This window comes from Sturnus vulgaris, chromosome 1 (genome assembly GCF_052056855.1).
Source record: "Sturnus vulgaris isolate bStuVul1 chromosome 1, bStuVul1.hap1, whole genome shotgun sequence".
NCBI lineage: Eukaryota > Metazoa > Chordata > Aves > Passeriformes > Sturnidae > Sturnus > Sturnus vulgaris.
The window spans coordinates 80,486,376-80,499,837 of record NC_142243.1 but is presented as its reverse complement, the minus strand read 5'-3'; the positions used below and the strand labels follow the sequence as shown (position 1 = coordinate 80,499,837).

Sequence of the window (13,462 nt, the reverse complement as noted above, 5' to 3'; positions counted from 1 at the left end):
AGTCTGTGTACCTCTGACAGAGGATGTAGACTCTGAAATTTAGTGTAAGTTTCAGAGCAATGGGACAATTTGCAGCAAGAAAAATACATTGAGAGTTGTTAAATACAAAGACACCTTTAGAACTAAATATAATTAGAAAGTAAGGAAGTTTTATGAAGTATTGCTTGGTCTGTTTTATGGATAACATCTAGACATGAGGGTAAGAAATGGAAGGACCAAATGGATCCTTCTCATAACATGATCTTTCTTACATGCCTGCAAAAGCACAAGCCCTTTTCAGATTGAGTAAAAGAAGAATTTTTATATGAGAGAAAACTTCACAGTCACAGATGTGGTTTTGTACCTACAGAGTATTCATAATACATGTAGTGGGATTTCAATTCATGGGCAAGGAAGAGATAGAAAGTAAAAAGCTGCTGTGATCTTACTGCAGATTTATGCAATATATTCTAATACAAATTTGCTCTACTAAAGATTTTTAGCAGCTAATTATTTTTGCATAGTTATCAAGATTTATGCTTGATTAGTTTCTGCATTTTGAAGGTACAGAATATAGAAAATTTCAGTGAATTTATGGAGACAAGTAAGTGACAATCCTCTTAATCACATACAGACTATGAAACTCTTTAAATTAGCATACTTCTGAAAAGCTTAATTTAAACTAACTGATGTGAAACATAATAAATTATCAGTGAATGATCACTGTTTTGAGGCTGTAAGTGTTTTAAGGGACAGCTATAATCTTCTGGGCCAAGACATATAAAAATCTGTTCCTGAATATCATAACAGTAACTTTTAACATGAGCTAGCTCTGCCTTTGGTATCTGGAAGTCTGAGGTTATAACTTTTTGAAATTTGAAGAGGTTCATTCATACTTTCAAATTGAGCTCTATATTATTAAAAAAAACCAAACCAAACCAAACCAAACAAACAAAAAAACCCAAAAAACAAAAACAAAACAAAACAAAAACAAAAAAAAAACCAAACAAACAAACAAAAAAAAAAAACCAAAAAAAACCAAGACACCTCATTTTTTTCATCATAAAATGTTATTTTTCCAGGATTTCAGTTTCTTATCTACAGGACTTTTCCACATTAATACTTTTAGTCATGCTTATTTGAAAATCAGTGCTTTGGAATACTACATACTCTTAGGAAACCTGGGTGGGTTGTCGTTGACATCCGTGAGAGTAATGTTCACAGTGGTGGTACCAGCTAGTCCTCCCAGCTGTCCTCCCATGTCCTTGGCTTGGATTAGAACTTGATATTGTTCTTTCACTTCTCTGTCCATATTTGGCAAAGCTGTTCTTATTACACCTATGAGAACAAACAGGAAAGAAAAGGAGCAAATAAACAAAGGTCTGTGATTGTCTACTCTTAAAAATCAATACTGGATCTCTTGAACCAGGAATAGAATCCTTCTGAATGGGTTGATGAGAGGAGGTCACACAAAAACATGCAAATCACTCAGGCTTTTCAAATGTGTATTTGTCAACTTTTCAACCACTCAAAAAGACTGTTTTGTCTTTTCAATCAGGACATGAATGGATGAAAGAGAATGATGGCTTTTCACTAGGGATGTGAATGCTGTGATCATAGGTTTGCCACATCAGTGGTGAGGAATACTGCCTTGTACAGAGTAAGGCAATGTAGATAGAGGTGGCATTGCATTGCACAGCCTGCAACTTCAGTTGTTTCTAACCATTCACTTGACAATGAATTCATTACTGTAGGCTAAGACAATGTTCCTATGTACAAAAGGAGGTCTTTATTTGAAGACTCTTCCTTTCCTAGAGAAGTTTTTTCTTGATATAGCACAAACATGCAGTGAAAATTTCAGCAACTTCCTTTAAAAGACGTAATTTAAATATCACAGTAAGACATGGCTTTTAGTCTTTAGTGATTTTGGAGAGCTGCTATCTAAGCTGACATGCCATGATTTCCCTTCTGATATGCTAAGAACATATAGAAGAAAAGGAAGACTTGGAGAGAGAAAGAGGGGGAAAGAAAGGGAGAGGTACTAATGAACACACAAATTAGCTGATGAAGTTGTATAAAGCTAAAAGATTGGGGGTACTAAAGGCTTTTCTTGAAATCAAATATGTAGGAGAAAATACATGTCTTTGTCAAAATTTTACAAATGTCAATAGCATTGCAAAATGTGATTTATTCAACATCAGTTATCAGAAAATGTCCAGGGGCACACTGGTGCAGATAACATGCAAAACTGAACAATAAACCAACTGGAAGTATGATTTCCCTAGTTATTGTTGGTTTATTTCTAGTATTAAACAGTTTATGTTAAAAGCAGGTTTTTTACATGGTGTTTAAATGGCCTGGAATAGCAAGAAGCACACTTTAAAGACCACTCATCTTTATAGCAACTAGCCACTGCTGTCCTAACAAGCTACAATAGGAACTTATAATATTTTCCAGAGTCTAGAGATAACTTTGACCTAAATCTGCTATTTCTGGAACCTATTAAAAATTCCCATTGAATTGAACTCTATAACAATTTCTTGCCACATATAATATGGTAATAATGACAACTTTATTAGGAATCACTATTTTCCTGCCTCAGGATGGCATGTACTGCATGCAGTTTGCTCCAAACAGAAATCTTGAATTATAAAACTGCAAAAAATTTGTTCCTATTCATGAGATTTAGAAAAAAGAATATTTTTGAGAATAGGATGAACTTTACTAGGTTTCCCCTTCAATCTCTTAATCTTAATTAATGTTTAATTTGGCATTGTGGAGACTATATATATAGGTATATTACAATATCCTTGGTATGTTCATTCCAAGGAGAAAAGACGTGTAGGAAGGAAAGACCTCCTGTGTTATACCAGCAAAATGAAATAACAGAATTATAGGTTCAGAATGTGCTAAGTTGGAAGCCACCCATGAGGATCATTGAGTGTAACTCCTGTCTTTGCACAGAACACACCAAGAGTCACACCATGTGCCTGAGAGTGTTTGTCCAAATGCTTCTTGAACTCTGTCAGGCTGGATTTGTGACCACTGCCCTGGGAGCCTATTCCAGTGCCCAACACCCCCTCTGGGTGAAAAACCTTTCTCTGATATCAAACGTAAACCTCCCTTGACTCAGCTTAATGACATTTCCTCGAGTCCTGTCGCTGGTCATAAGAGAGAAAAGATCAGTACCTGCCCCACCTCTTCCCCTCATGAGGATATTGAAGACCAATGTGAGATTTCACATCAGTCTCCTCTTGTCCAGGATGAACAGATCAAGCAACCTCAGCTGCTCCTCAAGGCCCTGCACCATCCTCATGGCCTTCCTTTGGATGCTCTCTAACAGCTCAATTTCTTTTTAACATAGTGGCACCCAAAGCTGCCCCCAGCACTGGAGGTGAGGCTGCCCCAGCTCAGAGCAGAGCAGGACAATCCCCTCCCTTGCCTGGCTGGTGATGCTGTGCCTGATGCCCCCAGGACAGGGTTGGCTCTCCTGGCTGCCAGGGCACTGCTGGCTCATGGTCAACTTGCCATGGACCAGGATGTCCAGGTTCCTTTCCACAGTGCTGCTTTCCAGCCCTTATTCCCCAGTCTGTCTGTACAACCAGGGTAGCCCCATTCCAACTGCAGAATCTGGTACTTGCTTTTGTTAAGTTTCATATATTCTTTGATTGCCCAGCTCTCTATTTTGTCAAAAATCTGTAGGACCTCCCTGCCCCCACGGGAGTCAACAGCTCCTCCCAATTTAGTGTCATCAGCAAACTTACATATCCTTGCAGTTCCTGTGTCCAAGGGACTTATGAAGATGTTGAAGAACACTGTGTTGAGGATGGATCCCTGCAGAACCCCACTAGTGACAAGTGACCAGTCTGATGTCACCCCTTTCATACAACCCTCTGTGCCAAACCGTGAGCCAACTGCTCATTCATCATGTGATGTCCAGCTGTGTGCTGGACGTTTTGTCCAGAAGGATTATGTGAGAGAAGGTATCAAAACTTTTGCTGAAGTTCAAAAAGATTACAGAAAAAGATGACAGAAAGAAAAAAACAAACAAACAAAAAACCCCAAAAAACAACAGAGCATGGGCACACAGTGGGCTGTGAAGAGAAAATGCAGTTTATCTGGTTGATATAGGTGTTCTGGGTACAACTAAGTGGCTTTCTCAGAAATGTTCCAGGAGGTTTTTCAGAAAATGAAGAATGGGCTATCACTCCAGTAGTAAGGTTCCAAATCACCCATTGTTTATTCCTGTCTGGAAGTGTAAGGTCATTCTATATATTTTTCTGGAAAAAAACCCTTTCTCTTCAGAAGAAAAAAAAAAAAAAGTCTAGGAATTCATGGGCGATTTTCTTTTTTCTGCCTAATCTGTTTCAAAGGCTTAGACAAAATACTGAGAAATATTATTTCTTCCAAAATCAGTTACTATGGATAGGAAAAATGTGAATTAGAGTTATTTTACAACAAAATAGAAGAATAACATAGAGGTAAAAATCCATGGGAAGGAAAGGGCTCCAAATGTTGGTATTTTAACTTCAGCATCACAAAGAATATCTAGATTTAAATCAAAGGGTAATTAAAATATAGAGGCCTTATGTGCATGTAATGGTATTCTGAGTTTTTGTAAATCCTTTTACCTTAAGATTTTACCATATTGTTCAACTGCAGAACCTAATAACTTTGAGTTTCTTTTCTGTCTTTTCAGATGTCATCAATATCAAATGTGTAGAAAAATATGGTCTCCATGAGATCATTGAAAACTGAAAATAGTATGTATGGGACTTGGGCCAGAAGATTTGCTCTCCAAAGTTATTGACCCGTAATTCAGCAGGAGATCACTCACTTTTGTGGAAGAGAAAACCCAGGTTCCAAGAAAAACCTCCTGCATATATATTAACATCAATACTCCTGCTGATACCAATTTGGATTTCAATAATAAAACTGAAGTCAGAAGATGGACTAGAATACCAAGTCTAACAAAACCTGGTGACGTCTAGCCATAAATAAGAATATTGACCTCATAAATATATCAGAAAATTGGGTGGAAAGGACATTTTAATGGTGGAATGGACATTTTCATTAAAAAGATAAAATACAGAACAAAAAAAAAGAGAGGTTATCTGGTTTAAGAGAAGTTCTCATGTTAAAAAATCCTCACACATTAAAATCAGAAGAGCAATCTTATAGCATTTAAAAATAGCCCCCACATATAATATTTGAGGCCTTAGAATGTGCCATTCAAACAGTTGCTCCCCAGAAGGTACTGTATTGCATTTAACTGCCCTGAAATAACAATAAAAGCTAACTCTCCCACTTCCACTTGCTTATATCCAACAAAAAAATGGAAAAAGATTAGGAGGTCTGTAAAAACAAGGAGTAAAAGGGACAGCTATGACATTCAGACCCATTGAGGATAAAAACTATTAAGTGTACGAGTTTCATATCAGAGGAAATGTGTAACACTTATAAGGAGTGATTTGAGGAAGGCCTATGTATAAAGTCGTGTGCTTGACAAACACAATCCTTATTCCACACACAAAGTTTTAGTCAGTGGTTTCACAGTTACAACTTTGCAATGGGATCTTGAACTAGTAACAGAAATTTCCACAAACATATCAACATCTGTGCGGTAGAAGCTAAAGAAACAAACAATATTTGGAACTGTTTGGGAAGGAATAGAGAACAGAAGTGCTTTTAAACAGCTGTATACATCCATATCAGGTGTCTTCCTGAATACTGTGTGCAATTTCTCACCCTGAGGAGGAGAAGAATGGTTATTGTTATGGGATGGCTTCTGTTTAAAGAAGTCTTCAATCTAGAAAAGAGTGGATCCAGAGAGAACATAAATAGAAATTAACTGTTCACTGTCTTATGCTCTTATGCAATGTGTGAGGTATGAAACAAGTTAAGAGATGCCCCTCTTTCAAAAAAAAAAAGAAACCAAAAAAAACCCAAAAAGCGTATGAGGAGCTGGTTCTTACCCAAATAAACTTTTTCTCTGTAATTTCTAGTTAGTCAGTATGCAGAAACTGTACTTCCAGACAAGTCAAATCTACTGGGAAGTGGAAATGTTGTGGAGGAGAAATACTTTTAGAATTTTAGTTACTTGACCCTGCTAGCCACCCAGGAACTTTGTAAAGACACGTTCTTTGGAAACAAAAAGAGTATTCCAGGTGCATCACTAAACACTCTTCATCCCTCACTAGAGCTAAGCAGGCCATCACTTTTGGAAAGACGATACAGGGCAGAAACTTAGTACAGATGTTCTTGGGTTCTTAAAATGACTACAAGATTATGTCTCAAAATTGTTTCTGGAATGCAAGAGATGGTCAAAAAAGCCAACAGCAACAACACAAAAAATGCTTATTCATCTGCTGACAGTTCTAGTTTGTCATTGCACTGAAATGGCTTTCTTCCCCTTTCCTGTCAAAAGCAGTCAGGACAGATTTCTGGCAGCAAAACTCTGCAGTGAAAAACTACTGTATAAACTCCTCAGTTATAAAATAAAGAATTAGAAGGACCAGATCTTTAGTACTGCCCCAGACTTCTGTATTTTAGAACAAATCATTGATCACCATCCTGTGCAGAGTTATTCACATACTTCTAGAGTCAGTGTTAGACTCATGAGTAATTTTCATAATGTAAACTTTCTAATGTAAGATACATTGCAACATATTATTGATGCTTGTAGAAGCATGAATATATATATATTTTTTTTTTTATTCTGGTATAGGATTTTAAACTATGCTGGCCTACTGTTTCACCAATCTTCCTCTACAGCTGTGTCTGTTCTTTTAGCACATGAATAACTCATTTAAGGTAATAGCCAGGTTTATATGATGTTCCAGGACTAGTAGGGTGCAGGCTATCACCTATGGTTGACTCACTAATGAGTAACAGATGAGAACATATGACACAGCCATTCAAAGTGCCGTGGGAAAAATAGTTCTTCCAGGTACCACTAACTACTCTTTTTCTTGTAAAACTTGTACTAAAACTCCAGTTTTGGCTCCAGTAAAGATTTTCTTGCCACTGAATTTATACCCATTCTTCACAAAACTGAAATGAAAAATTAGATTAAAGGCAAATAATTTTTCCCCAGACACCTGAAGAAGTTCTATTTCAGTTTGAAAAGTAGAATTGCTCACTGCAAATTACAGTAAGATCTCCTGCTAAATGGAGCATGGCACTAAGAAATGTGTACATTGGAAATGGTGTGTTCACAGCCTTACAATGCTCCACATTCAGGGCTAAAGCCCTGAATCTGACATTCAAGTACAGCTACATTGGAATGTGAAACTATTTGCTGAAGGGAGCATATGGATAGCTTTCCTGTAGCACACTCAGGATGCCACAATGTGTGTCAATTCACCATGTATGTTATCACTTCCTCAACTAAATTGCTAAATATAGAATCAAGAATGACATTTAGAAATATAGGACAAGATACCCAATTAACATGTCTACCAACCTCCCAAATACTTCACTCTCTTTAAACATAATATCTTTTTCTACTCACACAATCCAGTAACCCTAGACAAAAATAATATGCCCCAGGAAAAGAGGAGGGAAGGAGATGATTAGCTGTTCCACAGTCTCAAATTAGTTCAATATAACAAAGCAATAATTGCTGGAGAATTTCTGACTGTATGTTCAGCAAGCAAAAATGCTGAGAAGACCCAAGTTAAAAAACTCAATCATCAGGGGAAAAAAAAAAAAGGATACATGCAGAATAAAGTTTTATCTATAGGGAAATAGTAAAACATTGAGAAAATAATCATTCCATATAGACATATTTTAAATATTCCAGGACTGATTGGAGGAACATGTTTCTTTTGTTTCTACAAAACACTGTAATTCTTAAAAAGCTAGTCAATACTCAAAACTGAATCATGCAGAGAATTGCTCTCCTGGATTTTGGCCGTATCAACGAGGTCCATATTTATTCATTGATACTGACTATATGAATCTAAAAACCAAAGCGTAAATCTTCCACTGTTGCTAGTAAACTATTTACCTGTCTTGGGATCAATGGAGAAATATGGTTGCCCCTGAAGAATGCTGTAAACCACTCTAGCACTGTTTCCATAAGTGGGATCATCAGCATCTGTCGCCTTTACTTGAAGCACGTATGCTCCTGCAAAGAAACACAAGTAATCACATTTTTGTCAAAGAGAAGTGATCAGGGATATTTCAGAAACACTAGTCCAGTTGCTAGTGGATTCTTTTGCAATTCTTGTTCCACTGGAAAAAAGGTGAGAACAAAACTGTTAATTCTTCAGCTCCATGCTAGCAACCACCTAGATAATAGCTGAGGCATAAAGGAGAAGAAAGGGAAAGGTATCTACTGTCAGAAGATACTTACAAATAGTGTATGATGCATGCATTATTTGCAAAAACTTTTTGTATGGCACATATAGGATGGAGGCTTGGGAAAACTCAATACTAAATTTTGAAAAAAGCTTATACCCCACAACTTTGTGAAAAAGTAGATAACTATGAAAGTAAAATAGGGAGTTGCCTTTAAAACAAGTGTTTGGTCAATCAGTTCCTGAATCTTCAGTACAATGAAGTGAACCAAGCTCTAAGTACATTAAAGAACTGCACTGCAGTCCCCTAAAGTTGGACTTCATATTCCTACTGTAGAATGAAATTAGGTGTTTAGTTCAGGTAATTGTCTTCAAAATCCAGACTTGAGTACCCTAGCCCTTCCAATACAGCTCAGTAAGAAATAGAAGTACTATAGAGGAAGTAGTCCTGGTCACTTTGTTTTCAGCCATTGCTATAGACCAGACGTTGTGCAGTTTTCTTTACATTACAACTTAAAACAGACCAATGGAACAAAAGAAATGCACATGAAAGCAGAAAACTCATTGTAAATGGCAACAGTCTGCATTAAAGTCTTATTCTTCTTGCTGGTTGCTAATCTATTTACTTTACACTGCCCCATAATTAAAATAGTTTTCAAACTATAAGCAAAACAAACTGCCACATTGTTAGGCTTTCCAATCAGCTTTGAAGAATTGTTTCCTATGATCTTCTGTGCAATTCAATGTTGGAATTTGCAATGCTGATTTGGAGTGAAGGTTGCCTACACAAGAAACATAACAGTGATGTGTGTTATCTCCACCATTCCTGTTTTAAGCAGCATTGTGTATTTGGAAGTCATTTGGCATTTTTGAAAGAATATCTATGGAATAATGCAAGAGCTTTAAGACAATTTTTCTGCAATGAAAATCAACAAGTTTAAAAGAATATTAAGAATTGGAAAAGAACCTTAATGGACTTGTCAAAGTTTAGCTCTGGGAGTACTTCACTGAGAGATGTTCCATGTGAAAGGTCCTATGACTTAGGCAGGAAGGTAACAGCAAAGGTTAATTGTTTGAAGGATAATTTTTTCAGTGCCTGGTCCAGGTAATCTCGTCATATGAGGACTGACAGTGGTGCTGAAAGGTTTGGTACTAGCATTGTAAAAACACTTGCAGAGTGATGGCAGCATCAGTCTTCTCCTGTTACAGTATATTGAGCAATAGAGAATGAAAAGCTATTCCAAGAGATATTCTATCTCCTGAGGAAAACACAAAAATGTAGCTGTTATTTGGTTAGAAATCACTTTTTACAGTTAATGGGTACATCATGGTCTTAAGCTAACAGCAAGTTCCATTAAAATCAACTTCTAAAAGAAAGAAAATATTAGCAAATAATAAAAGAAAATAAATGAAAATGAATGAAAATAAACACCACAGCTGAATCCATATCTATAACTCCTCACTCAAAAATGTGATATGCAGCATGAAGGAAGCAGACATTGGCCATGAAACTGCCTGAAAATTCTGTGACTGACCAAGGTGCTTGATAATCCCAGCACATACTGATTATTAGTGTAAATATTCCTAAGTACATGCTCCAGGTAGTCCATGTTTATTACACAAAAGGAGGAAGAAATGTTGATTCACAAACTAAGTTTTATTAAGGGAGACATACAAAGTCTAATAAATAGTTGGCATTGAATATGAAAAATAATCCACTTCACATTGACAACACTTTCAACTATATTAACTCATTTGTCAGATCTTTTTCAACTAACAGATAATATGTAAAGCTTATATTGCTATGAGAGATCTGGCATGTTGGTTTGTATTTTTTAATATGCTTCCAGTCATTTACTTATTTAAATGCATACTTAATGTCTTAAATGGGTTTTCTGAAATTGGCTTTTCATCCTTTCAGTATTATCACGCATTGCTCTTTGTATCTAACAAGCCTTCTGTTTTATCGCAAAACATGAAATTAATGTATTTTAAAAGTAGACTATAACATCAAATTATATTTTTTCAGGCAATAATGCAGGTCACTACAGTTGTAAATCTTTAATACACATAGGTAGTGAGGAAGGATGACATTAATTATAGCTCATGACATTTTAATTAAAATATATACTTATATTACTACGTGGAGTAATGAACAAAAAAAGATACCTTTTTTTTTGGAAATACTTTATATGATAGTCAACATCTAAATATATTTTAATTTTTTATGCGCAGGCAACACACATTTGATGTAAGGCATTATAAAAGGCAGAAAAAAAATGAATCATGTGCTTTAGATATTTATGTCTTAGAAAGAGAAAAAAATAATGTTGAAACATTCACACAGCTCAAGAAATGGTGTGGAATTTTAAAGATTATGTTTTCTTTCAAAAAATAAAAGTGGTATTGAGGACTAACATACTGTAAATTACAGCAAGCACACTCACCTGAATTTTACTCTAGCTAAAACTAAAAGGGATTAATCAATAAGTGCAAACAGGATTGAGCCTAAGATCTATAACTTGCTGGCAAAACTGACAGAAAGGGAACTAACGAAAATCTTGTTGTTTATATAAGAATAACTGGAAGGAACTGTAGGATGTCTCAGTTTATATCATAACAGAAATGTTTATGAACTATTGATTTGACTTCCAGAACAATTACCATTTTTTTCTGAGAGCCTCTCATTGATAAAAATACTATTTTCCAAAAATAAAAAGAATCTTTGAAAGAAGAGAAATATTGATGAATTCTCTTCCCATCCAAGGAGTACTAAAAAGAAATTTCAAAATATTCTAGTAGCCAGTTTGAGATTTTCTAATTGCTTATGAATGTCAAAATTTGTTTAAAAAAGTACTTTAAAATTTAGACCCTCCCAAGCTCTGAAACAGAATATTTAGTTACTTTATTATCTTTGCTGTTTTGTTGGGGTTTTTCTTGTAAAAGACTAAAATACTGAGCCTTTGTTCTATTTCAACCTGGAAACAAATTTTAACTTCACCGAAATATAGATAGAGTGGGATATCTTGTTCTCTGTGAAGATACTGCTGTCTTTCAAAGTAACAAAGCATGAAATATTAGTTTTTTTATATTTAGTTTCTTGACCTGAAGAGCATGACAAAGAATACAAAAAACCTAACTGGATCTAGATAAAACGGTTATTTCATTGTAAAGGAAAATGAGATGATTCAATGCTATGAGAATAATAAAGCAGACTTATTTAGACATGATTCCTCAAAAAAAAAAAAAAGTGCAGTCAATAGAATTGCAAAGATAAACTAGAAAGGAGATAGTGATAAGTTATGTCTTTTTTGTTAAGAACAGCTTACACTATGCCTGCAAATCCCATGAAGTTTGGTTAGAAAGGCCAAAATTCAGTTGAGTGGTAGCAGTGCATTGCTTTACACACGAAATGAGAGGATGGTCTGCTTTGAGGCTTTGAAGAGGTAAGAGAAGCCTGGATGGGAGCAGTTAAGTTTTAAAGGTTAATTAAGAAAGGAAGGGATAGTGAAATGATAGCAGGACTTCAGGTGTTCCACAGGCTCTGGCTGGAGCATCTCTCCACTCCACAGAGATCAGAGATTCAGTCAGACTCAGACCCTCATCCTGCCACATTTTGAATTTTGACAATAACAAAGATATCACTTCTTTGGTGATCCTGTGAAGTGGATTACTACTTCAACTCTTCTCCTTTGAAATTCAGGGCTCTGATTTTACCATTTTTCTTGTTCACCATTTTTTTGTCTTGCATTAGCAGGAAGTGAGTATTTGACATAGTATGTGAATTTTCATGGAATTACATTTTGTAATGGACTACAGAAGGTAGTTTCATCTACTTCATGGTGAGTAAAGACATGATTTCTTTGTAGAATCAGAAGAACTGTCATCATCTTGCTGCACAACCTCTCCTCTTCCACATGCATGATTTAGTACTTTTGAAAGAAATTAGATGATTATGAATTTTTTTTTTTTTTTATGGGCAGGGGGAAGGAAGAGCACAGCTGCTGGCATAGAAACTACTTTGTGCAATATTCTTTCTAAGCAATTCCAAAAATAGCACCATGGCAACCCAAACAGCATCCATCTTCTTATCAGAATTCAAGTAAAAATCTAATCAACGCATTTCATAGTTGTGGTGTGTTTGTTTTTTTTTTTTTTTTTTGTGTTTTTTTTTTTTTTTTTTTTTTTTGTTTTTTGTTTTGTTTTGTTGTTTTTTTTTTTGTTTTGTTTTGGTTTTGTTTTTTTTGTTGTTGTTGTTTTGTTTGTTTGTTTGTCTGTTTGGTTGGGGTTTTTTTGTTTTGTTTTTTTTTGGTTTTTTTGGGTTTTTTTTAAAGATTAAGGAAAAAAGAAGTGAATTTATGGCTCACTGCAGCACTACATTGCAATTCAGATCAGGCGATTCCGTGCCTCAATAAATATTCCCTTGACCTGCCACTAGTAGTTTCAGCAAAACTCCAGTGCTCGAAAGACATGTGCATTTGTAAAGAGAGATGCTGACATTGTCCTTTTGGGGCTTATCTTTTATAGAAAAATTACCAATAATAAGTTTTGAATATCTATTCTGGAAGCTGACTCCCACAAAAGTAATGTGAGAAAGACATATTTTACTTGGAAAAGTCAGTTTCCAGTTTATGCATTCATGGCTGTGCAGCCCTGATAATAATACAAGCTTGCTGGCTCCATCAATATCTTGAACACTAGACACAATCAGGGAAGCACACTTTATTTCTGTTTTGCATTCCAGACATCACCCTGAACATATATATTTCTCTCAGCTGTCAGAAACAGCCATGGCTACAAAAGCAATACAGCCATTCCCTTTTGTAATTGATGAAGAACAGCAGTCTTTTGATAATAGTTTTGCTGTGCTGGTAGCTAAAAGCAGCTGTTGCAAATCTCAGCATTTAGAGCATAATTAAGCATATTTCTAGTATGTCTAGAATAATATTTAACTTATATTGGCAACAATCCAGGGAGTATGGAAGCTGGCTTTTTTTTCCTGCTGGTCATCCCTGTCTCCCTTATGGACGATGAGGGTAAACACAGGAAACCTGCTGTGGGGGGTTTTTGGGGGGTTTTAGCTGATTATTTAGCTTAGAAATCAGTGAAGCAAATATTTTCTTTCCCCCCCCCCTTTTTTTTTTTGGTACCATCATCTGTTGAGGTCAGCCAGAGTTAAG

At 35.7% G+C, this 13,462-nt stretch overlaps 1 protein-coding gene across 8 annotated transcripts in view; it reads right to left on the bottom strand.

Moving 5' to 3' along the window:
* CDH12 (cadherin 12) overlaps positions 1–13,462 on the bottom strand; it is a 534,486-nt gene that overhangs the window by 66,265 nt on the left and 454,759 nt on the right. For 7 of the 8 annotated variants that reach the window (XM_088170601.1, XM_088170597.1, XM_088170607.1 and 4 more), the window contains 2 exons: positions 7,991–8,110; positions 1,150–1,317 (listed from right to left, as the gene is read on the bottom strand). In XM_088170601.1, coding sequence (XP_088026727.1) covers positions 1,150–1,317; positions 7,991–8,110 — 288 coding nt within the window. The remainder of the gene's footprint in view (positions 1–1,149; positions 1,318–7,990; positions 8,111–13,462) is intronic. The other variant, XM_088170617.1, reaches the window with a different exon arrangement.